Here is a 26,209-nt window from a genome sequence, read left to right as displayed (position 1 = left end):
GGGGATGATGGAAATGTGGGTGAGTAACACACATTATAGATACAATGTACAATCTCTGAGTGGTGAAGATGACTCACAGTAAAGGTGAACTCCACCAGACTGCCCACGTCACTTGTGTTGACCATGGCTGACTCGCCCATCACTGTCCCACCAAACTTTACTGTTTCCACCTGTGACTTTTCACTGGATAAGCTAAAAGACATATGTTTCACACAGTGTAAGTAAACAAACTGTAAGGAGGGTAATATGATGCACTGACCATTTTATTTATCTACCCTTTATGTACAACAGGGGTTCTCAGATTTTTTGATGACCGAGTACCGATTTAGGGAGATGGTTGATGGAAGGAAGGAAAGAACCCTCCCCCAAAAAACCACATAAAAAACCCTAAAAGTCCTCTAGGGGCACGGGAGACATGCCTAACCTAACAGATGTATAAGAAATATAGTAAATGCAATGCATATACTTCCCATGATGCCCGTGATTACTCTCAGTAATCAGGTGGTTTATGTGCTAAATACCTGCATTACTTTGAATTTGAAATACAGTATGTCATGAAACATTTGCGATTGGGACTTACAAGCTGAAGACTGGATTAATGGTGTTTTCAATCAGCAAGGCCATAGGAACAGGCGTTAGGTCACTCTGCTCACTAAGACTGGAGAAATTACAACAGTGTGCATTATCTTAAAACAGCTTAAAAATTTAAACTTCATTAAAAAAAATGCAAAAAGCAGAAAATGAACTTAATTATTATACACAACAGTATTATATTGAATTGTTTTCCCTGTTTAGTATTAAGCAGGAACAAAATACAATGTGCAACCAACATTATAAAGCCCTTACGTTGACAACAGCAGCTGACACTCAATCTTTCGTGTGTGTAGGGCGATTCCTGAGGTCTCAAACTTGAGCAGGAAAGACACCTATTAATAAAGCAATGCAAGCACATGAGAACTGTTGCAAACCCAACTGTCCAGTAGAAAAAGATAAAAATAATTGTCACCTGTTCAAACCTACCTTTTCGTTTCTGCTAATTGGATTCCCCACCTCACAAATGACTGTATCAAGAAGAGTGCACTCAACTTTGTTATTCTAAACACAGAAGAAATAAACAGAATTAGTTTTAATTTTTAAGGAACTGACATGACCAGAGATGTGGCTAAACATGACCAAACCAAACCAATACAGTGTGCATCTTGTAAGAAGAGTAGCATTAAAAAACAAAAGGAGATTTAAATAAAAATGGGCATCTTCTGCCCTCCAGTGGACCTACCAAAGAACTGACACTGGCATATTTCAGCACATCAGGGATAGTGACATTGAGCACGACTCTGTGGGCGTCTTCAGCTTGATAGTTGGTAACGTTTACCGCGAGCCCTATTTTCTTTATGGAGCTGTTGAACTGGAGCACTTGAACTTTGCCCTGACTGTAGAGGGACAACATGTATTAGCTTTGTTATTTAATGATTATTTTGATTGACTAACACATTCATGACATAGCAATAACAAAAACAAACAACAAATATGGCTAACGATGGCTAAAGTGCTAAAATGGACCTTTCCAATGGGAGTCCATAAGCAAGGGGGAACCCTCACAATTTCACACATTTCACTTTGTTTTCTTTGCGCTAAGCTAATGGTAAGCTGGTACTGGTGGTAGCTTCATATGCATTATATATATACATGAGCACTGCAACAATCTTCTAACCTAACTGAGCAAGCTAACTAGTGTATTTTAACCTTTAAAAGTCAGCTTTGTGTCTATACATGAATGACTCAAAGGATGCTTGGTTGCTCACTATATAAATTTACCTGGGATAAGGCTTTTCTTCATTTTCTTCAACAAACTTTGCTGTTAGTTGCAGGTTACTGGTACATTTGTTGTCTGAGCCACACGCCTTTTGAAAGTGAATCTGCAGCAAATAGAATAAACAACATCATATCAAATCTTACAAGGGGACACTGGACCGTACCATTTCTTTACCATCTCCAAGTTACTGAAAAGGAAACCTGTAAATGAAGTGCATGCAAGACTCCATACCTCAGTTCTTCGGCTGGATTTCTGCTCTGGGCTCAAAATCGGGAAGAAGTCCAGGTTCTGTGGGGCTCGTCTGGCTCTAGGTATTGGTTCGTATAGTGAGAAGTTGAGGAAAAAGACCACTGGTTCCAGTTTGTCCCTCACAGGTTCCTGTGAATTAATTAAAGAGTTTCTTTTTGCTTGTCTCAATAAGCACAGGACTATCAGGTAGCCGCAGTTTATTTGTTCTCTCCAGTCACTCAGCAAGATGATCATTTGCAAATATCACAAAATGCACGGCTCAGTCAATACAACATCTGCAATAGTTGTGTTGCGCACTTACGACTACAAACAGCTTGAGAGTTTCACACGCAGTTTCGGAAGATGTCATGGTCAGGTTGCCAGTGTAAGTGTTGATGTCATTCTGAAAACGAACACGAGAACTTCCTCTTCTCTCCCTGTCGGCCTCTACTATATACGTCACCACTTTACAGAGTGAAAACAAACAGAAAAGATTAAAGCAAGCTCATGCAGTAAATAAAGGTTTTTTTTTCTTACAATACAAAGAATTTCCATGGTGATGCACTTGTTTGTAAGTTCATTTGAAAAAGAAAATTGAACACGGAAAAACTTACTGACAGGTCTCTTGAAATTTGTATTTCCGGTGCTTAGAGTGAAAGACATGCACAGAGTAGCTGTAATGCTGTGAAGCACAAAGAGAAAGAGAAGAAGAACTGAGACCTGAAAAAACACTCAATAAGCCAGTTTCAGAATGACATAAATTTAGGAGACATCTCACCATGGTTTATCTCCAGAGCACATTTTATCGTCCACAATCTTAGGCTCGACATTGAAGTCTTGGGTTAAGTGCACAACCGGTCGAGCTCTTATTTAAAAAACAAAACAGAACAAAACAAATTAATTAATCATTATAATAATAATAATAATAATAATATGAGAAATAACTCCATGAATACTGAAAAATAATAGAAGTCATAAAAATAGTTTGTCGTAACTTATGAGACAAATGTCACTGTAGAAAATTGCTATATATTATATATACACTCACTGGCCACTTTGTTAGGTACATTTGTTCAACTTCTTGTTAATACAAATAATACACAGTCACATGGTAGTGATCAGCCCACAACCTTCCAGCAGAATAACGTACTATGACACTACGTCAGAAAGCTCAACAAAGACTTCGCTGCACTCAAATGATCCCGAGATCACAATAAAATTGCCCAAAGAGCACCTCTGTGTTGTGGTGGAACAGCAGGTGAGGATTTACATCATGAATGTGCAGCCGATACATCAGCAGTGTGTGTTATGCTATGATGTCAATAAGGGGGTCCAACTAACATTGAAATATCTTGTTTAACTTTGTGTTTGATTGTATCTACCTGAGGAGGGCAATGTGATCATCCAGAGAGCCAACTAAGATATCAGGGTAACTGTTATCATCTACGTCCATCCCTCCGCTGATGGAGTAGCCGAAGGTCTGGAATTTTTCACCAAACGTCCTACCCATAATGGTCTGCAGAGGGAGTCATTGACACAGGTTTTCAGAAGAGTACTTTGAATAAAGTTTTTAAATGACCACAGAATGTCAGACGTTACCTGACTAGGCTCCCTTGATATTCCCTTTTTGCTTCCCATCCATATGTAGACCATTCCTGTCTGGTGGAATGGCGCTCCAACAGCAAAGTCTGGAGACATTAGCATTACAGTTAAACAAGTGCTGGAAGCATGACAAGAAAAGATGCTAGAAAAGAAAACTAGGCACTCTTTGTGTATAGGAAATATTTGTCCTCTAGGTGGCAGCAGAGAATGTTTTCAGGACTCATTTGAAACACGACAAGTTAAATACCTCTTGTTTGCAGCTGAAATGATTTCAAATTACAGAAATATTCCTTTAGCGTGCTTTATGCTCACACCACAGTTTACCTGTGGTCTGGTGCACCACTTTGATTTCACTTTTTTAAACTAGAATATTATCAGATGTAGGTCCAAAAGAGATGCTGGGTTCATGGTCACACCTTGGAATCCGTCTTGGTTGATGTCGCCAATGGCGGCCAGGGCAAGGCCAAAGGCAGAATCAGATGGGCCCTTCAAAACCATTGAGGCGGTCTTCTGGAAAAATCCATTCTCGTTCATGAAAATGTACACTGCTCCCCCCACTTCATTCTTACGGTCAAAGTAAAAGGGGGCACCCACAATCAGGTCATTCCAACTAGAATATGCAAGACAAAAATCCACATATGCATGTAAATACAAAAATGCATACACATGGCTAAGTATAGCTAAACATTCAACACAAGTCACCAAAGCTATATTAACTGCATCTCAAAAGAATGTACTACCTAGAATCTTAATGACCAACTACATTTCTAGATAGAGAAACACCTGATTTCTTCATAATTTCAAAGTGAATCCCTCATCCCTGCCACAGAAAGTCACTATTATCATCTGTGTTCAGACACACACTGCTTCACTGTTATGCACCATATGCATAAAAAGGCAAATCACGTCCCAATCTATGTTAAAAAAAAAATCATTGTTCATTTCCCCACAGTTACACTCTCCGGTGTAGAAACGCACCTGTCATTGTTCAGATCTGTCACTGCCAGGCTGTTTCCAAAGTAGGAACCCACTTGTTCCCCAAGGATGATCTGCTCCAACAAAAGCTTTGGTTGAGTTTTATTTGAAAAAATCACAGCACCCTTAGACTCATATCTGGGAGCCCCTGTCACAACTGTCGAGTCATCATAGCTCAGGAGCTTCTTTTCTTCGAGAACTGAATAACCTGTGAATGAAAATGCTTGAGAATCAGAGATGCTGTTTTTGACAATTGGATGCTTATCTGACGGTAGGGAGATTGAGTGTGAATCTCACTAAGGTTCCCAATGATTTGCCATTTGAAATGTTGTAAAGACACACCAACACTTACCTATATAACTATATGCTTTCTCTAGACTTTCAAAGCTTTTGTCAGCATAGTTCCAGGGGTTTTGTGGATCTATCCGTATCACATGAGCATCTCCTTTAAATCAAAGCAGAATCACACAACAATGTTAAAATCTGCTTAATACACAATTCAAGAGTATCCAAGACATAACACAATCCAATCAAATCCAACAGACTTGCACAGCGTGCAAATAATGAGTAACCCCATTATTTCAGCAGTAGGCAAAACAGGTTAGCTCGACAGTTCCCACCTTGCCAATTGTAGCTGCCTGGAGAGCCTAAATAGACATCAGTTTCCGATATACCGCCTGAGATGCCCATGTTGCACATGCCGTCCAAGTTGTGGTCGTTGTTGGGATTGCAGACGTCATAATTTTCATCCTGCCACTGATCCTCTTGGTCAAAGGTCAGGTCATTACTCCTTACATAACATTTTCCTAACATCCGCCACTGATTCTCTGACATAACCTTCACATATCGATGTCCGCATGCCTGGAGACCAGAGAAAGTATTGAAGAAGTGCAGTGTGTCATATTAGAAGTTGACAGTGCTCAATTCAGTGACTAGGAAAAACAGCTTCAAGTAAACTGAAGAATCTCAAACATCAATATAATGAAACCAGAGTCGCTGCTTTTTAATTTACACAATGGAAACGGTCCTCCCTTTGAGCAGTTACACAAAATAATCATTTTCTATGAGCCAGATATAAATTTTAGCCTTCTAAAAGAAGTTTAAACAGTCAAAGATATTTGAAACATGCTAAAATTAATTTCTTCCTGATAAAAGGGAGTTTTTCCGTCCCACGGTCACCAAGTGCTCACTCATAGGGGGGTGTCTGATTGTTGAAGCTTTCTCTGCAGGATCTTTTCCTCTTACAATATAAAATCATTTAAGATGACTGCTGTTGTGATCTGGTGCTATTTAAAAATAAATATAAAAAATATATTTAAAAAAATGCATTAATATGTAAGATAGAAAAATAAAAACATGGAGATTACACCAATTAGTGCTTGAACAAAAACTGAAACATATTGACAAAGACAGACTAGGAACAACATGCTGTTAGTTTCCCCTCACTGTAAGTAAAATGTGTTCTCCAGTATATTGTAATTGTCTAAAATGTAAAAGTAATAAAAAAAAATCTCTTGATCAAAATATAATTTCTCCCTAAACATGAGACATTATTGCATTTTCTCCCTGTGTGTATCATCCTGTCTCAGGTGTGTGTGTGTGTCTACAGTAATTAAACATCGCAACAAGTCAAATGTGTCATCTCTTAGACTAAATAATAAAACAAAACATCCTGTGTGTCAGCTCACCCTGCCTTGTACATAATATCACCGGTAGTAGTGACTCACAGAAGGAAAACAGGAAGTCATCTTACCAACACGCGTCCATCTGGCTGGCCCTTCTGACTGGACACTGTCACACCCAACCACATGCCCTCCACAATCTCAGAGGTAGTTGCTGTGGATGCGTCATAAGGAGGTAGGTCAATTATTAAAGCAACTGTTTTAATTTGTCATCAGGCTGGTGCTGACAGGAAGGTCATTACATACAGAGTAATTACCTTTTTTTCCGCTTTATAATGTTCCCTGTTTTACTTCTTGTTCTTTTATTTCAATAGACCGTTTACAACCAGATTTCTATTTGCCATCATACACTAATCAAATCAAACCAGCATGCAGTACAAAATCAACCATTCCAGACTATTTATTACATTAAAAGAAACATTCAGCATGGCTATGGTGATCACAGTCATCAGAACACCTACTCAAACTGTAAATGCAAACCTTCATGCAGCCTGGATCATGCCCTGACAAATATTAACCACAAAAATGTGCTGGGACTGCAGCAGCACTCATTCTTACCTCAACATGAAAAGTGATTCAGAATCCTCTTATTATACCATTTGCCCCTAGGTTTGGATGGGTGGGGGGTGGGGTCTAACATTTAATAACAGTCTGTTCATGTAAAGGTGGACAAAATAATTCCAAATGCTCCAAAGGATGCTTGATGATTTTACTGAAATGATCTGACACAGTTCTGTAGTCTTTACTGTAAAATGAGGAAGCTAGCTAGTGTTCATTTAAAGGTTATTATTTTTTGTTCCTCACATTAGTTACATCCTTTTGAGGCCCTGCGCAGGGGAAAACCAGTTTTAACACGTGAAGTTCACTGAGGGAGTACAATCCTAAATAGAGCTGAGCTGTGAGTCTCCTATGGCTGTGTGAAGTAAGCGTTGTTGAACAATCATATGAGCGATTCCTAAATTTTAGTTTAAACCCAAACTGGTTCTGAACAGTGCGCTAAGTCAGGAAGGAGGGTTTTAAAAAATGTACGTACAACATGCAGTCTGGGTTTTTTTTAAAATTTGCTTCTGTTGGAGATCTCTGCGTTTGCTGTTTCATTTTGCACCACCATCTGTTATGTTTGCATCAAATCTATGGAAGTGCTATACAAACTCAGTTGAGGTGCTTTTAAAGTATTGTGAAAGATGGCTCCTTGCTGGTGCACTGAATATGAAAATCTTCAGAAATGTTCAAAAGCGCTCTCACTCACCATCGATCATCAGAATACCAAATAAGTGAACATCTTTAAGAAGAATGGTGTTCAATCTCATCATTATTTTCCTTATATATATAGATGTATTTTAAAGGAAACCCCCCTCGAGCTCGCTAAAATCTCTTAATGGAACAGTTCAGAAACAGCTACAACACTGCAACCATGCATTCCCTTCATCACATCAGTGCTTCGCAGTGATCTTACTCGAGGTAACCAGGTCCATTCTGGAGCAGTCAGTGGTGTCGGTGGTAATGGGACAGAAGTAGACGGCGCCTGTTTCATTGACTTTCGGTAGAGATTGTGCTTTTTCTTTGGGCGCACCTATAAGAAGCCTACAAAGGCACAGAGGAACACAGAAAGAACAAAAACACAGAAAAAACAAAGAGAGAAAAACAGAAAGAAAGAGACAAACAATGTATGAAATCACAATGGAAGTGTGGCACAGTGTTAGACAAAGCTATGACACTATCAGCAACGGTTTATCAGATAACCTTCGAGACACAAAAAAAGCACACCATGCAGCTTAACAAGTCAATCATTTATATTTCACCTCTTGAAATTTAGCTATTTGTATATATTACAGCTATTTATTATTTTTCTAAATGTTCTAACATATTGTATTATTTAACTAGTTCAATCTGTTACTGTTGTTGTCTTGGAGGAACTGTAACTCACATTATTTCCTTAAGGATTATGAAAATATTCTGATTGTGATTAAAGGCACAACTTTTATGCACAGCATTTACCCACTTAGAGTGTGTGACGTGACCTGAGATGTTAAGATTCAGGGTCTAAACACACACAAAAAAGCAGACTCATTTCACAAGAAAAGAAAGAGTGAAGCAGTCGGACCATGACCTGTGACAAGCTTGGGCAGCGTACACACACACACACACACACACACACACACACACACACCCATGCATGCACACACACATATATATAGAGAAATTTGCTTCTTGGTTCTTTTTGTCCACTCATCGAGACACTCCCTGCATCTGCACCTCTTACCACACCACAGAGCTTTGAAGTAAAGAGATTACTGCTCTCTGAGGCTCTGTGCAGGAACACACCATTTACCGACAGCAGAAGATTTATTAGCTCCACTTTGTGGGCGAAAGGTGTGGACAAGCTAGTTTACAATATGTGAGCGAGTGACATACGCATGAAATAAAAGCACTCAGTGCTTTGGTCAAAGTGGGTAACACAAGCATGTCATTCTTCTCATTTTAGCGTCCTGAAAATGATTTCAGTGCTGTCAGTGCTAACAATGAGTTATCAGTATTGTGGGAAAGAGTAGAAATAGAAAAATAAGTAAGTCAAGATGTTCACGATTGTTGACCTAACTGCGAGTATAGTGGGAATCCAGCTTTCTCTCTTTTTCACACTGACAAGTTAGAATAAATAAAGGTCCCAAATGTAAAGTTAAAAATAAGTCTTCACAGTAAAATCACTGTGCTTTCAAATCCCACTTTCTCCCACGAGTCAGCCTGGGATTACTCCAACTTGAGGAGAGATCATTTCTCCTGAAAGATGAATCACAGCAAAAGGCTGTGCTATGCTAAAAACTGGAGGTCTGAAGACAAAGCGGGAAATCACTGAACAGGGTCTGTTAGCACTTGCTCTTGGTTAGTCATACCTGATTAAACACTGCTCACAGGTTTCGTGGTTTTTCAATCTGTTTAAACACAGCGAGCCCATGTACCAGGCTCCACCACTCCACCACAGTCGTCTACATATATACACACATTCACAGTGATATCGACATTAACATGCCCCTATAAACATTTACAATCTTAATCTGACTGCAGGCCTAAGAGCATAGACAAAATTATTGTCTCTTTGATGTCTCACCTGAGCCTGCAGAGAGTCAGACATGGAAATTAGTCACATGGCCCGACTTCCACTTATTTTAGATCAAATTACTCTAAAAAAGTATATGAATTGTGGCACATAAGCTGACAAAACACTGAACTCAGATCAGACGCTGTGGCACACATAGCTAATTCCTTGACATTAATCAGATATGTTTATAGCTAAGTTGAGACATCATCCCTTTCGTTTTATGAATGCAGTATAACAGCACCGGCACCAGCACAACCACTTCTCAGTATGAAGACAACCACAAAGAGACAAGACGGCTGCTGAGGGCCAACAGTTTCCAGGTTAAACTGTCAGAGGAGACCTTGGGTGTGGTAATTATTCAGTAATGTGGACAGTAAATAAGATACAAGATACCACAGAGGTTTGTAGTGGTGGATGGACCTAACAGAAACATGGAGAGGAGTCCCATTCAGTGTGGCGTTGACATTCTTTTGTTTATCGGTGTAGATGTCTGTGTGTGTGTGTGTGTGTGTGTGTGGTCTTACACTACAGATTAACTAAGCCGATGAGAAGCGGGCGTGTAAAGCTGTTGTGTTTTTGAGCCGCAGGACACAGCGTCCCAAAACACTAACTCAGATATTATTGTAAAGCCACACAAGGCCTCATGGGAGCTTTATCCAAAGCACTCATAAAGGGAACGGCGTCAAGCCGGAGACTGGGCAAACTTGACACACAGATAGCAGTTTGAACTTTTCTCACTCTGAATAGAAATCATGAGGAAGCAGGGTAGGGTACAAAGTCCAGTATTAATCATGCATGCTTTAGGGCATTTGAAGATCTTGGCTAGCAGGGTGCTGATTGCAGAAAACTAGAAAAAAAAATACTGTCATCATCTTACTATCTCAGTGGTGCCATGTGGGTCATCAGTGTTTGTTGCTGAAATTTAACAAAGCTGTGTGATACCATCACATCTAACACAAGACGGGTTATCAGCTACCTTAGGTCCATGTACGTGCTACGTGAACATTTAAGAACAGGTTGACAATTCGGCTAACTGACAAATGTTAGATGAGAATTCCACGTGTCAGGCAAATATGAACAATCAATAAATATTTTTTTAAATATCATTTATTGTCAATACTGGAGGATAATATATATCATATATTAGGCTATTTGTCATTAGAGAAAAGTGTTGCAGATTGCAAAATACAAAAGGTTTACCAAAACGCCTTTCTCCATAGCTTCCAGTGTATGCTATGTTGTGTATAGGACTACATAAACAAAAAATTGTACCAGACACACGACACAATGAACCTACCCCTGTTTTTAAAAATAAATGAGACGCAGGGTTAGCTCAAAGGTTCAAAGGGCTATCTTTATAGTCAACCAGTCTAAAACGCTGCACAAGTCACAGTAATAAATAATATCTATGTTTTAGCTTTAGTTTGACTGCTAGAAGATTTTTGAGATGATACCAATACACGCTCATAATTTTGATATATTGACTAATATATCATGTCCCTGCTTTCATGTCCCTGAAAGCAGGTACATGTGTCATGTCCCTGCTTTCAGGGACATGACACATAAACGGATCTCCCTAGCAACATTTATGCGTAGTTATATACTACAGATGAATTAGACAGGCTCTAGTTTTAGCATCTTTTAGCAACTTTTCTTTTTAGTCTTTTTTTATAATTTTTTGATCGAGTTAAATCCTGCGGTAGAGAATCAGGGAGATGAATGTCCTTCCAAGAGAAGCTTGACGCGTGCATTTATGTTCATATTTGGCCCCTACATGTCAACTCCTGCTTGTTAATGTATCACTGGGCATGTTTGATTGTTTCTGACAGGCCATAATGACCCTAATCCCACTGAGAAATGTCCCAGTGCTCCCAACAATCAGACTGCCACTGTTAATTTTTAATGTAAACACATAAGAGTAGCTACTTTTGGCAAAAAAAAAGAAAAAAGAATGAGCTTAATTTCCAAAATTCCAAAGTTTCGCTTGAAAAATGACCTTGATATCCTCATGATCATGGATGCATGGAGGACAATAATAACTGAAGGTTTTCACTTTTTCAAGTGATGCAGCACAGAACCATAGACTAAACATCATTACTAGCCCGTCCTTCACATTCCTGATCTTGAGTGAACAACTTGCAAGAAAATGTCAACTTTTTCATTAAAAGCAGATCTTTTTTTTTTTTTTGATGAACCCACATTTCTCTGTTGCATATGTAACCCTCATAAACTTGGCGTACAACTGATTAACAACGAGGTGACTCGCACGTCATATCCCGTCCTGTCCTAGCTGTGTGCTCTCCTCCTTATTGCCTTTCATGCTCATCACCTCCTCATAAACAGGCTGTCAAAGGCTCGGCTAAATGGAAAGGGAGAAGCAGGCAGCTGCATTCCAACTCCAGGACATGTTGCAATTTGCCCCTTCTGTCTAAGAAGTCATCCAAAAGGCTGGCTAAACCAAACATTTACTGTTTGCACCCAGCTAGGGGTGGGCGATAGTGATGTGTCGGTCGCGAACGAAATGGCTCTTAGAGCCGGGTCTTTGACGTGAACGACGCGAGCCGGCTCTTTATCGCGAGCCGTGTTTTTTTTTCTTTTCTCGTTTCTCTCACCCTTTCTCGCACTTTTATTCCGCTTCACTCCGCATGCGAGCCTTGTGCTTTGCGCTGGGCAGAGGGGGGAGGGGCGGTAGTTACACTCGCAGTAGCACAGGAACAGAGCGGGAGGGAGAGACGGCGAAAGAGAGCCAAGGACAACAACGCCACATTAGAAAGGTATAGTAATGGTCCACAACTATTTTCAGTTGCGGATGATAAAGGATTCAGAAAGTTTATTCATGCAGGCCCATATGACAGAGAATATGCATCTTCTTTTTGTTTTCATATTTTAATTTATATTTAATTGTGTTGCGGTTTGCAGTGTTTTGTGTTGTTTCACTTTAAATTTGTTTAAATTTAAAGTGATACAACACAAAAATGTAAATAGTTAAAAGTTGAAATGTAAATAGTTGGTTTTTGTATTATATGATTTCTTTATTACATTTTATGTGGAGTGAATAAATAAAAGTATATTTATGGTGGCTCCTAGAGACAAAGCACATACAAACTTCAAAACACGTAAAAACTACAAAACACGTACAAAACACAACAGAAGTGCTCCAGGATGTGCTCCCCCCCACAGTGTTGAGCTTTTGTTACCTAGTGGCTACACAAGCCAGGAAGTACCAACCGGATTTGGTGTGTGGTAGTAACAGGTAAATGAACTTTTTTTTTATTATTATTATTTGAATATATATGAGTGCTTGTGTATAAATACACAAACAATACACATATGCTTTCAATTGTGTAATTTAACTGATCTAGGTAGCTCTGTTTTGGAAGTTCAGTTAACGCTAGAAATGTGTTTTGGAGTTTGTACGTGCTTTGTCTCTAGGGGCCACCGTATATATTTATATATATACATATATAAATAGGACCAATTTTTTTTACATTAGTAATTCCTTTTGTGCATAATTTTATATTGTTGTTAATAATAAATTAATTAAAGCAACAAAACAACCTGAAGAGCCGGTTTGGAGCCGAAAGAGCCGGCTCTTTTTAGTGAGCCGAGCCAAAAGAGCCGGTTCTCTAAAAAGAGCCGGAAATCCCATCACTAGTGGGCGATCTAAACGACATACGATAGAAACTATATAAATTTGGCCAACGATAGAGATTTTGACTATATCTCTCTATCGCGATAGCGCATGTTGATGATGTCATTAAGCTGCGCCTGTTTTGGTCGAAAGCATCGCAGCGGCTAAAACCATTATCATCTGCAAATGATGGCAGGCGACAGTCATAGCAAAGAGATGAAGCACTTTTGAAATATGGGGAAAGCCAAAAACTGCGCTTCCTCCACTTCCGTAACATTGATTCATTAATGTTGAATTCTCTCGCAGCTGCTCCCATGTTGTTGCAGTATATTAATAACTAACCTCGTATTGTGGATGAATAATCTCAGTTGTTCTCCTGACTGAAGTTTGGCCCCTGTATAGCATCCCGCTATGCGATTGCATTTGTCCCTGACCACCAGAATCCGTCATGTTAACTTTTAATGAGTGGAAAAAAAGTTGGCGTTCATCCTCCAACTTCACTGTGCTGATGTTATGCTAACATAGCTGTGTCGCTAGCAATCATGTAGCACAACATTATATACCAGGTAGTCCAACTTCAGTAACCCTGCAAACACCACTGCTGTTTAGTTTTCTGTCTTCATTTATGTTGGAAGTGATAGCAGAGCTGTACGTTTTAATTAGTTTCAAAAATCTCTCAGTCAGAACATGGTATGAAATGTTTAGGTGAGCTAACCAAGATAATTTCCTGTTAACTTCTAACTCAGTTAAATTTAATAAATTCTGTTTTCATGGATGCCGGGATGTTAAACTTAATTGTTACATCCGATAAAGCAGCAACGCTGATGATTTAATTAAAGATGAAAGAATTTAGACCATTTTTAACTCTTAGTGTTCGTTTGACTTTGGGACCTGAAGGGGATGGAGTTTTGGACCCAGATTACTCTGTGAAGCCCCTCACTACGGCAGCCGTAATACTCTGACAATCCATCAAGCAGTGCGGCTTACCAAAGTTGTACTAAAACATTTTTTAACAGATTTCTGCACGCCAAAATCGGTTCGAGGTCAGTAAGCACAACCAGAATTCATACATAAGGCACACTCTCGATTTTTGAGAAAATTAAAGGATTTTAAGTGTGCTTTATAGTGTGGAAAATACGTTATACAGAAGAAAAGAATATATCGTGATATATATCGTTACCGCACATGCTTCAAATTATATCGCGATATGAATTTTAGGCCATATCGCCCAGCCCTACACCCAGCTAAGGTGAGACTTAGTTAGGCTGCATTCTTGACAACAGGACTAAAAATCTTAGAAGAAGACAGTTTGATGGACTACTGTATATTTGTGTCAGCCATTAAGTTAAACAAACAGTGGTTCATTTATCTAGTCATGTTAGCCGGCACTGCCTCAGAAAAGCCTCTAACTTGAAGCAAGAACAGATAGTGGGAAAAGTCTCTCAACAAATGAGGGGAGCTGCAAGGGAAAGGGCGAAAGGGCTGATTGTAAGCAAATGTCAGAGTCAACACAAACAACTTCTCTTGCAGTTAATTAAAATTAAGCCATGCTCACCTATAATCTTTACCCCCCACATGTCTATTTGCTGCTAAGATAACACCAACAACAGTGAAACCAGGAAATCCAACTTAATTAAACCCTTTTTGGGATGACATTTCCTTTCCAACTCACAGGATTTTGAGAGATTATCAAGACGAGACAAAGCGCGAGTTAGTCACGTTTACAGTCAAACAGGCGTCTCATTAAGAATACACACATCTTCACGTCGATCAAGTCGGAGCCGTTATGAGACATGGGATACAGGTGTTTAACGGGCAAATTTGTATTTTTTTTCCCCTTAAAGGCCTTTATCTTATATGTGAAGAACAGGAAACATTTAAAAGTGGGTGAGGGAGAGAAACCGTCACAAAGAGATTCAGATGGCGGAAGGAAAGGTGAGCGACACGAAGCAAAGTGGGAAACTTTCTGCCTCAAGCCTGCTGTTTAATAAATTGTGCCTGCAGAGTGTATGCTGTGGTGTTACAGCTGCCTGTAACATGCGTGATTGATTGCCCTCCGGATATAGCTTAAGGCAACCTGTCTATCACAGGATTTGAACGCAGCCCTTTTAATAATATTAAAAGTAAACCATGTGCCACCGATGACATGTCAAGTTTGCATAAATGATACTGATTTTGCACAGCAAACTGAAATTAGCTAAAAAAAAGAGAAGCTATGGGGTGATTGTAGCTCAGTCACCAGTCTGCTTGCCAAAAATCCTCGGGCAAGATACTAACCCCAAGTTGAATGTGTGTAAATGTTAGACTAGAAGCACTTCCAAAGAAAAGAAAGAACTGCTTGTGTGAATGGGTGTGAGTGAGTGCTCAGAGTAGAAAAGCACTATATAAGAACCAGTCCATTTCAATTGTCATGACACCAGGTAAAGATTATACTATTTCATAATACTATTGTACGTAAAATTATACAGTAGTCACAGCAAAACAGTAGTTTTATGAAATATGTTACTGTTGACCTGGACCAGCACAGCCATTTTTCACACCAGTGCTGTACGTGGATCGGGGTACAGTATGGTGACACCACACTGTATCACTCTAACTGCAACACAAGGTGGGTCACTAAATTACCCAAAATGCACAAGCAAAGAAAAATGCAATAAAATATATTAATCCTCACCCTTTATCTTAAAAACACAACATCAGACACACATATATACAAAAAAACTGCACGGTCTCATCTACTGCATCCTCATTGTTTTTCAAGGAAACACTGCCACTTCTACTAAAGAAGAAAATAAATACAGATCATACTAAATAGTGACTCAGTTTGCAGACTGAATTAAGCCTAACGATGAGAAGAGACTAGACGTGAGATCTTTTTATGATCTTCTAATGACATAATGACTTCAGTAGATGATGAGAATCTCTGATCCACCTCTCCCACCAGTCATGAACAAAAACCCTGAAAACTCCTCCACTTGGGGCAGCAATTCCTCCCCAACCGAGAGTGGGCACTCCACCCTTTTCTGGCTGATGACTTGGAGGTTCTAATTCTTATCCCAGCTGCTGCACACTTGACTTGTAGAAGCACATCATCTGTGATACATACAGCACGTCATAACCTGACTGACAAAGATGACAAGGGATGAATCATGGCAGCTTTCAAGAAAATGAAGGTGAATGCAGAATGCCTCATATTCCAGGAAAAATGAACAAATTATTTTTTCTTTTTTGTGAAAGGCAAGCCAGTGTGCTTCCTTTGTGGTGAGGTGCTGGCAATAATGAAAAAGGCAAATGTTGAGTGCCATTACAGTTTGAGACATGCTAAACTTGATGAGTTGAGCAGACAAATGCACTCTCAACTCAAAATTAACGCACATCTTTTTGAGTTTGAGTGCTCAACAAGCAGCTTTCACACGACCACAGACTGACAGCAAGAATATTTTGTGTGCAAGTTTTGTGGTGAGTGCAATTTATAGCCAAGAAGCTGAAATTTCATGAGGCTTGGTAACACAGTAGTTATAGACTTTTTTGTTGGTCTTTCGTTTTTGCATCTCTCGGTATGTGTTCATAATAGTGTGGCCCTCAGACAACTATATAAAAATTTAAATGGCCCTTCACATGAAAAAACAAAACCCAACAATCAAACACATGGAGAGTGAAGTAGAAAACACACAGTGCAACATAGGAAGCCCGTCAGCCTCAGCCCATTGGGAACGTTACTTTAAAGTGCAGACTTCACAAAGGCCTGAAATAATTATCCACTGCCAAAAACACACAGCACTTGCAAATTCAGCATTCTGACACAAAGGTAGAGAAGAAACCCAGAGTCAGAGGGAAGTGGAATGTGAGCGGCTCCTGCCACAGCCAATCAGCGTGCAGCCTTTATTCCTACCTGTACCTGTGTCTACTGAGCTGTGCCAGTATATGCACATAATTTAGCCTATACTTTATAGTCAGTGCTAATTATAAAACAAAGCATTTCAGTCTTTTCAACATTCATGCTGAAAGACTTTCTTCATCGAGTAATTTAATGCCTTATGAAACGAATAAATGTGTAATAAATTACTTCTTTGAGTAATTACTCAAACAATGAGTAGCTGTGATGAATCCAGGTCACTGTACTTTCAGGAAACAAAGAAACTACATGAGGCGGTGAGCACACACTTCGCTTTCATATCATTCACAGTAAGCACGCCTAGTTCTTAACACACTTAAAGAACATTTGCCTGCATTTACAGAACAAAGTCGATGACTCATCTCTGGTCAAACAGTGATGAAAGAGTGTGCATGAAGTAGAAAACATGGCTCACACAGACTCACCTTCACTTTGCATCTCAGGATTTTCATATATTTATGTCAGGGCAGGGCAATTTGGATATATATATATATTAACATGCCAGCATGAACAATAACAGCAAACTACAAAAGCCTAAGCCTTACAACTATCATAATGTCAAATTATCTACTTTAAAGATTTACATTCTTGCAATATGGACTAGACTAAGATTAAATGTCTCTCTATAATGACAAGCATCACTGTTAGTGCATTTAAATGTTTATACAAAAGGGAGAAATGTAGGAATGCACTGCAAACCACTTTCATACATAGCAGACTGCTGATAAACTTCGTTCTCTTTTTTTCACCAGGGTGCTTTTTTAGTGGAAATTAAATGCAGACGAAAGAGGAGATGACAACAATGTCATACAGTTGAATAAAGAAAAAAGAAAGGACTCCGCACCTGTAGACAGGCACCCACACTAACAGGGTATCTCAGCTGGACAAACATCCTGTTTGAAAACCACCATCTGTCTTTGGTGAAACAGTAACAGGAGACCAAACTAATTTAGAGGCAGCTCGACAAATTAAACATGGCAGGACAGACAAGAAACTCACTTTTTATTGGCAACAAATGAAACCTAGTCTGAAGCGGGCAAAGAAAGTTCAGCTTGTGGTTGCAGGTTTGTCTCCTGTCACTGGATGAATAATATCGTCAAGTACTGCTGCAGGGTGTAGCCCCCCCCCCTCCACACGCACACACACACGTGTATTTATATCCTTGTGGGGACATCTCGTTGACATAATGCTTTCCCTAGCCACTTACCCTAACCCTAACCATCAAAAATGAATGCCCAACCATGACCCTTACCCTAAACCTAACCATAACCTAATTGTAACCCTGACACTAAAACCACATTTTGAGTCTCAAAAATGCTTTCAAACTGTTTGTCCTATACTTGTGTTTGTCCCCACAAGTATAGCAAACTACCAATTGGTCCCCATGAAGATGTTAATACCTGTCCACACACACACACATAACTGACATAGAGAAATATACCAATCAGGCAAAACATTGTGACCACCGACAGTTGCGGTAAATAACTGATCTTCTCTTCATCATAGTATCCGTCAGTAGGTAAGATATATTAGGAATTAACTGAACATTTTGTCTTTAAATAGAAATGTGTTAAAAGCAGGAAAAATGGACAAACGTGGGGATTTGAGTGAGTTTGACAAGTGCCAAATTTTGAAGAGCCTGGCCTGTGTTGTCTGATCCAACAGATGAGCTACAGTAGCTCAGATTGATTCAAAAATGAACACTATTTCTGATAGAAAGGTGTCAGAACACACAGTGCATCACGGTTTGTTGTGTATAGGGCTGCATAGTCACAGACCAGTCAGGGTGCCTATGCTGACTCCTGTCCACCACCAAAAGCACCAACAATGGGCACGCAAGCAAGAGAACTGCAACACACAGTAATGGTCCAGTGACCTGGTCTTATGCATCACATTTTCTTTTACATCAATTGGATGACCGGGTTTGTGCGCATCGCTTAACTGTATAACACCTGGCACCAGGTTGCACTATGGGAAGAAACAAGCTAACAGAGCAGGCTTGCCCAAAGCAGTGTGATGCTTTGGGCAATGTAACATCCTTGGCACGTACCATCTAAATGGACTGGTTCTTATATAGTGCTGTTCCATCCTATCAGAGCACTCAAAGTGCTTCACACAACTTACCTCATTCACCCATCCCTTTTTTCTATGCTCTAAGTGCTTTCTATTTAACATTCACACACATTCACACTCCAATGTCCAAAAGCCACCCCATGGTCTACAATAATACCTAAGCATTGTTGTAGACCAGGTACAACCTTTCATGGAAACTGAATCCTGTGAAGGCTGTGGCCTCTTCAGCAGGATAATGCACAGTGCCTCAAAACAAAAATGGTTCAGAAATGGTTTGAGTAGCACAACAATGAGTTTAAAGTGTTGACTTGGCCTCCAAATTCCCCAGATATCAATCCAATCACCCATCTGTGGGATGTGCTGGACACCTTGCAAAACCTTTGCTAACATCTTGGTGCCAGATACCACACTACACCTTGAGGGGTCAAGTGGAGTCCACAACTTGATAGGTCAGGGCTGTTTTGGCACCAACACAATATGAAGCAGGGGTCATAACGTTATGCCTGAACGGTGTACATACAAATGTATACATGTAAACAGGAATACACATACCGCTGGACTAAACCTGACCACATGCTTCTCAGTGACGCCATACCTCAGTAGTGAACCATGAAGCCAGAAATCACAAGAGGCTCACAGTATTAGTAACAGTATTACTATTAAAATGTTGTCCATTGCTGTATGTAAAAGAAGAGAAGTAGCTGTGGGAGACACAGATGGACAGTCAGCCACACAGCTGTAACAGAGCTGACAGCAACCCATGTTGGCGTGCATGTTCAGTGCCAAGTTTCTCTCAGATATTACTCAGCTTATATAAAAGAAGTGCAGGTGTGCATGAAACATCTGCCTTTACCTGCTAATGCCTGGAAATTTTCCAACGCCAGATTTTTTTTTATCTCTCTTTGTTTACATATTCATTTCATACACATATTTATTTATAAATATTTATTTAGCCTTTTATCAGTAATAAGCGTTGGAACGTCCTATATTTATACCAGCACTTATTTGTATTTTACAGACGCACAACAAGTTGCAGCACACGCACACTTCCTAAAAAAAATACCAAGTGTAATCCAATACTTGTGGATCATTTCTCTCTTCAAAGGTGAAAAATGGCATGAAGACAGAGAGGTACTGGAGCATATGGGTTTTTCAAGCTACAGGTAGCTCCCAGTAGCCTGCAGGCTAGCTTCTTTTCTGTGCAGCTGAGGGCATTTATGCAACCGGGGGAGGAAAGAGGGAGGGGATCTCTTACACTTTTGTTAAGAAAAAAACAGTCCTCACTGCAGGTATTTCTAATGAAAGCGCCACCATAAATAACCAATCTGCTCTGTGGAGATTAGCAGGAACCCCGAGCCGTGCTGGGATCCATTTCAACATGTTTTTAGAAGCCGTTTTTGTGCTGCTACACAGAATGCAACTCATGTCATTACCAGCTGATTGGATACAGCGAATAACTGCGTTAAGATCAGGGCCCGTAACCATGGTAAAGGGATTTTATACCGACAGCAGTCGCTCAGCATAAAATCACTTTAACCCCATTTTAACCTACTTTTTACTCCAAATTTCTATTTGATCTTCTATTTGAAAAAGATTCTGTGTCAGTGTAAAACCTACTGGCTTGCATGGGATAGACATGAAAGTGTTGCATCGAGGCATGACACTAGCCCTTTGATAGACCTCGTTCAATGACAAAGACCACTATCACATATGTATTAGCAGGAATGTTGGAGTACAGTCACGTTTACGGCCCACAGACTTTTATCACTGATCAGTCCAGTGAACAGTTCTATTGACTGTATAAGGCCCTTACAGAGCTTACAACCCATTGCACAATACTGTACTGGAGCACGTAAACGACACAAAAAGCTGTGATAAAAGATTGAAAAAGTAAAATCACCGGGGTGCGTTGAGAAAAAGGGTTTGCCAGAAAAGTTTACTTCTATCGAAACATATGACGAAAGGTGACGTATGTTCCTGTGCATGTTCTAACTGAACATCAGATGTGTGTACAGTGGGTGGACCAGTTTAATTTGCACCTCGCAGCAGAAAGGGGAAGGCCCCGTCAAATTAAATCGTTGACTTTCATAGCCTCTGGCTGCTGCAGTCAGACAGGGATGATCCTCGATTCCAGCCACGTCAACTCTGACGTATTCATCAGTCAAAATAATGTGTTATTTTTTCAGCTTTCATCTGTAAAATGAAGCAGTTTTTGATCAGTTTGAGTCAAATATTTTATGTTTTTATGTGTATTCTCTCTTGGATAATCATTCTCCCTCCTGTCTTGTCTCAACCTGAAACCTGGCAGGTTGTAACTGTGCAGAGAAGAGTAATACATTCCTAAAATACCATAAGGTCAGGGGACTGGAAGAGCCAATAGGTGGCCAGCTGACTGCCCTGTTTCCCCCCCTTCCCTGAAACAACAGAGAAAAAAAAAAGACCGTCTCGGGGAAAAGAAATCTCTCTGAGACCTTAAATGGGTGATCCAAACAGAGAGGGGGAGTGGGGAGGTGAATAGTTGGTACAAATTGGCCTCAGGTAGTTCTTGGATTATTTGGGTAAAGCCCATCCCCAACAAGAAGCAATGCTGATCTACTAATTGGATGTGCAATCCATATTCAAAATATATTGTTGAAATTCAGCTCAGCAACCATTGTAACTGGATAATAACCTGCAGCTTAGAAGGTTTCAATTAAAAAAACAACAACAAACAAAATCTTTATTCCAGAAATGGGAGTGGAAGCCATTTGACTCGACTGGTATCCTGAACTCTGACTCACAAGGACAACAAAGAACAGTGTTCTTCTCTGTACATGTCATGACTGGTGCATACGTCTAGGTGTTTTTCAGATATTCACACTGCAGTTCTAGCCAGAGAAAATATGTCGCTAAAAGCTGTGGGGTTCATTGAGACAGATGTGCAACCACAAAAGAAACTTATTTTAAAATCCCTTCCTCTAAGACATTGCAGACACCAGCACACTGTTATGTCTTTACAGAGTCATGCACTCTTATCGCCTATCGACTCGGCCAACTATTGTTTTGTGAGCGCCACTATCTCCAAACCACATATCAAAGCGGGTTTCACTTATGTCTCGTAAGATGAAATAGGTGACATCAACAGCATTGTGTTTTTCCCTGCAGATGTGTGCTACACTGCATGCCCACAACATGACATGCCCTGCTGTGTGATGTGAATCTTTACGTTTAAGCAGAAGACGTATTTTCAGTGTGAGATTTAGGCTACAATTATATTAATATTGCAGTAACGTTAGTTTTTATGGGTTAAACAGAGCTAGCAGCATAGCTAACACTGGCCAATAACCAGCACATATGGACTTAAGCTTGGCAGTACAGGAGTATGTTATTCAGGTAATTCATGCAGACATATATTTCTTCCCCTTTCCAGTTTTATGCAGAACCATCTAGGTTTATACTTACAGCTCAGACATGAGAGTGAGTTTGGTCTTCTAATCTAATCTGTCATTGCATGACTTGCAATGAGAAATAAACCTTATATCTAACTTCACTGATGAGAGCACAGAGGAAGTGGGCTCTGATCTGAAACGTTTCTTCATGCTTTACTCTTCAAAGCAGAACGACACTGATAACAGCACATTACAAACATGCTGTGTGATCATGGAAGCGGATGGATGAAGGGGCTGCTCTAATTGACCGAGTGAAATCCTATACTGCACAGTAACACAGTTTGAGGAGCTCTCATTAGATATGCCACGAAGACAGCAAAGACGTGACATCCCTGAACATCAACAGATACAAAAGCAGTCACTTCCTATGTAAATCCTTGCAAGTGCTCCACACTGGTCTTAAGTTGTGAAGTGTTACAGGCCAGTAAAAGCTTTAATAGGAAACAACCCCAAGTTCTCTCTAGCCGATAGCGGCAACAATAGTTCCACCCAAATTCCAAATACAGAGTGAGTAGATGTGCAAATGTTTATTTTACAAATATTTAATAACTGAATATAATACAGCCACCCACATCATGACTGAAAGTTCAATCACAATGCACTGAAATGCACATCACGATAAAAATGCTCTTATTGTACCAGGACTGGCTTCCAAACTAGAAGCATACACGTGGTTTACAAACCAGGATTTATCTGTGTTCAGAGAACTGTGAATGCTGGTTAAAAACAAGTGTGTTTGTGAGTGTGCCAACAGCTGGACCAGCAGCAGAAACTATTAAAAATAAATCTCATCTATTCACTTTAAACAATGCGATTTTCAGTTTCGTTCATTATTGTTGCAATAATGAATAAAAAAAGACAAACCGAGCAAGTAAGAAAAAGAAAAACTGACAGTGAGACAAAACAAAGAGAGAAATGTAATTTGTGTAAAAGTCATGTAATATGGTGATCGTGTAAAAAAAAAAAAAACAGTTTTGCTTTCAAAACAGGTCACATCAGGCCGGACGTGTTATGAGACACGTTTTCTACACGTTGACAGTGCACGGCAAAGATTTACAACAACGCCGGGTACGAACTTCGTCGAATTACTTCCAAAGAGCGTAGAGCACCTGTCTTATATTCTCACTGTACTAAAACAAATGTCTGGTTTGGTCTAACTAAATCTGCAGACGTGGTCTCCAGCAGGTTGTTTCTCTCACAGGTAGTATGTAAGTGGAGCACAGAAACGCTCGACAGGTGACAATAAAGCGTCGTATCCTACTTTTGCGCAGTTAACCGCGTACGAGGTGAACAGAAAGTGTTGCTTTACCACGACTGTTTGCTTGCCGACATATTACCTCTAAATTAAAAAAAAGAAAAAGAAAATATAAAGCAATTTCTGAAAAATGCATTATCCGACTATACTTACAGATACTGTCTGGAGCCCACCGTCTGCTCATGCAAAGCTACAGAGAACCCAAACAAGCTCCCCCTGGTTTTCCCCTCTTTGATCACAGGAAACCGTTCATCTATATTAAATCCAGTGCAAGTTTGCGTCCAGTGGCACACGGCCAAAACAGCGCAGAGTAAAAGTCTTTCAGACATGTTTCCGTTGTTTTCTCCCTTGTTAGGTGCACTCAGCTCTCGCAGGTCCACGATCAGCGAACGAGCATGGGCAACTCTGCCGCAATGAGCTCCAACAGGTAGGCTGCTGCTTCGCAGAGACCTGCCCATTAACAGCCCCTCTGTGCAAAGTCACTGCCTAGGTGTCGGCGCCTCATGTTCGCTCCGCTGCCCCTAGCGGTGTCCCTCCCTTCCTTTCAGATCAGAACATCCTTCAGAAGCAAGTGCATTAACTACAGGGAGCTGCAGACTCTAGTGGTGTGCGATACAGCGAATTTTAATATCAATCCGAAACCAAGTAAATACAGGGACCGTTTTGTTGATACCAATACCGATACTTGTAAAGGCAGCTTATACAGGGAGAAGCAGTGTGCTATGATTTATGAAATGTATCATCAATTTGGAAATCCTCTACACATTTTAATGACCGCGTGATCGGTGCGATTTTCATTTTCCACAATAATTAGTTGATACAACAAAACACACCTTTCAGCTTTTCGTCTCTTTTAATGTAATTTAAAGCTAATTTTTTTTAGGAGACCTGAAATGTAGACGTGCCTATCTCTAAAGCACTTTATCTCAACGTCTGTTGTTTAAATGTGCTATAGGCTGTATAGGATTTTTTCATTGTGCACGTTTGAGGTATATTTTTTCATTTCCACGAAAATTATTTACCTAAATCAGTGCAGTGGGGTGAATACTGAACTTGGGGAAGAGAAATAAAGTATCCTATCCTATCACACTAGTATTGATCCGATACCAGTACCAGCTTTGGTATCAATATATATTTGGACCTCTAGCAGACATTCTGTAACTGTGGTTAATGGTGTGAAAACCTCGTCTGTCACTATAACTACTTGTCACTCTTATAAACCTCCTGTTCCTGCTCTCTATCGCTCTGCTGGCTGACAGAATCAGCAAGTCACTCTACAGAGGAAGACTTGTGAACACTAAACAAAAGCTACGAACGTAAGTAGCTTTTGATTTAAGGACTGCATCTTAAATGGCACCGTACCAAAATGTCTGCTATTTTTGTTACCACACACACACACACAGACACACTGCTGCAGTGGCGAATGGTTTGCTTTAAAAGAAAAGGAAACAAAACTCAATATGAAAGGATTTCCGCTCGTAGCAGACAGCTAATTTGAATCAGGCATTTCACACATCAGGATTACTCTTGAATGCTCTGACTCTAAAAAAAAAAAGATATTTAACTTTTCCATATGCTTATCAACATCATGAAACCATCAGAGGAGTTTCTTCCAGCTAAATGATCTCTGTTTTAGTATTTTCAGTTTATATTTTGAGTATTTTTAATCTAAGAGTTGCATGATATACATGGCCCGCCCCTCACATGAGCACTCTTGTGACAGCCACCGTTTGCCTCACTCCACTGCCTATTGCTCAAACTTCTGGTGTCCAATGGGAAGTTTATTAAACCCTTAATCTCCTTAGTGAGTTCATGGAACAGGCCAGAGTTTTTTAAAGCAGCCTTTCCTTCTCTCAAATCTCCCTCCACCCCAGTTCCTCTCAGGTTTTTTTTGTACTTGCTTCCTTTCTTTATCAAGAAACTGCAGCTCCATCTCCTCCCTATTTTCCTGTACTCCACAGCAATGTGCTATCTTTCATCATGTCTACTTTATTGGCTGACCACTGGCTAAAACCTGGCCTAGCTGACCTTCTCTAATTGATGGAGTAAGCTCCCACTCTCCCCCTTCATCCTTTAGGAGTTGCTCTCTCCCAGAAGTACTCTCTCCTTCATCCCCAGTGAAATAATGCCCCTTGGGGGGTTGTAGTTCACTGTGCACTTTTCACAGGCAAATTGCAAACACTTCATCTACTCTTTTTAAAGAAAAAAGTGTGTCTCAGGTATTTAGTGCAGGTTTTTTAGTCATTGCAACTGCTCATAGGTCTTCAACATCACTGTTTGGATATACACAAGAAAAAGTGTGTTGGAAAACAAAGAGAACAACTGCAACGAGCAGGTTAAGTTGCATTCCACAGATTTTAGTGTAGCATGAAGTCTGCCCTGGAAATTGGTTGGAGGTCATGTGTCTGACACCCTATACTTTTCAATCAGTTGTAGTATAGCAGCATTGGTACATTTGGGGCACTATCTTGCAAATGAATGTTCTTCTTTTACACAGGTGAGTGCACAAAATGTCTGTGTCTACAGTGTC

At 40.0% G+C, this 26,209-nt stretch overlaps 1 protein-coding gene across 1 annotated transcript in view; it reads right to left on the bottom strand.

Annotated features, from left to right (window-relative positions):
- Positions 1 to 24,166, bottom strand: part of itga3b (integrin, alpha 3b) — a 31,197-nt gene extending 7,031 nt beyond the window's left edge. Inside the window, exons 1-19 of the mRNA XM_040023294.1 lie at positions 23,833 to 24,166; positions 7,757 to 7,884; positions 6,372 to 6,454; positions 5,239 to 5,479; positions 4,971 to 5,063; positions 4,622 to 4,826; positions 4,060 to 4,253; positions 3,641 to 3,729; positions 3,424 to 3,557; positions 2,820 to 2,906; positions 2,656 to 2,723; positions 2,364 to 2,506; positions 2,045 to 2,191; positions 1,816 to 1,916; positions 1,277 to 1,430; positions 1,021 to 1,095; positions 847 to 926; positions 581 to 658; positions 78 to 192 (exon numbers count right to left, since the gene is read on the bottom strand). Coding sequence (XP_039879228.1) covers positions 78 to 192; positions 581 to 658; positions 847 to 926; positions 1,021 to 1,095; positions 1,277 to 1,430; positions 1,816 to 1,916; positions 2,045 to 2,191; positions 2,364 to 2,506; positions 2,656 to 2,723; positions 2,820 to 2,906; positions 3,424 to 3,557; positions 3,641 to 3,729; positions 4,060 to 4,253; positions 4,622 to 4,826; positions 4,971 to 5,063; positions 5,239 to 5,479; positions 6,372 to 6,454; positions 7,757 to 7,884; positions 23,833 to 24,137 — 2,520 coding nt within the window. The 5' untranslated portion in view covers positions 24,138 to 24,166. The remainder of the gene's footprint in view (positions 1 to 77; positions 193 to 580; positions 659 to 846; positions 927 to 1,020; positions 1,096 to 1,276; positions 1,431 to 1,815; positions 1,917 to 2,044; positions 2,192 to 2,363; positions 2,507 to 2,655; positions 2,724 to 2,819; positions 2,907 to 3,423; positions 3,558 to 3,640; positions 3,730 to 4,059; positions 4,254 to 4,621; positions 4,827 to 4,970; positions 5,064 to 5,238; positions 5,480 to 6,371; positions 6,455 to 7,756; positions 7,885 to 23,832) is intronic.
- Between the last annotated feature and the right edge of the window lie 2,043 nt (positions 24,167 to 26,209).

This window comes from Simochromis diagramma, unplaced genomic scaffold (assembly GCF_900408965.1).
Source record: "Simochromis diagramma unplaced genomic scaffold, fSimDia1.1 OVJJ01000208.1, whole genome shotgun sequence".
NCBI lineage: Eukaryota > Metazoa > Chordata > Actinopteri > Cichliformes > Cichlidae > Simochromis > Simochromis diagramma.
The sequence above is the reverse complement of the archived record's forward strand: the minus strand, read 5'-3'. Positions and strand labels throughout refer to the sequence as shown.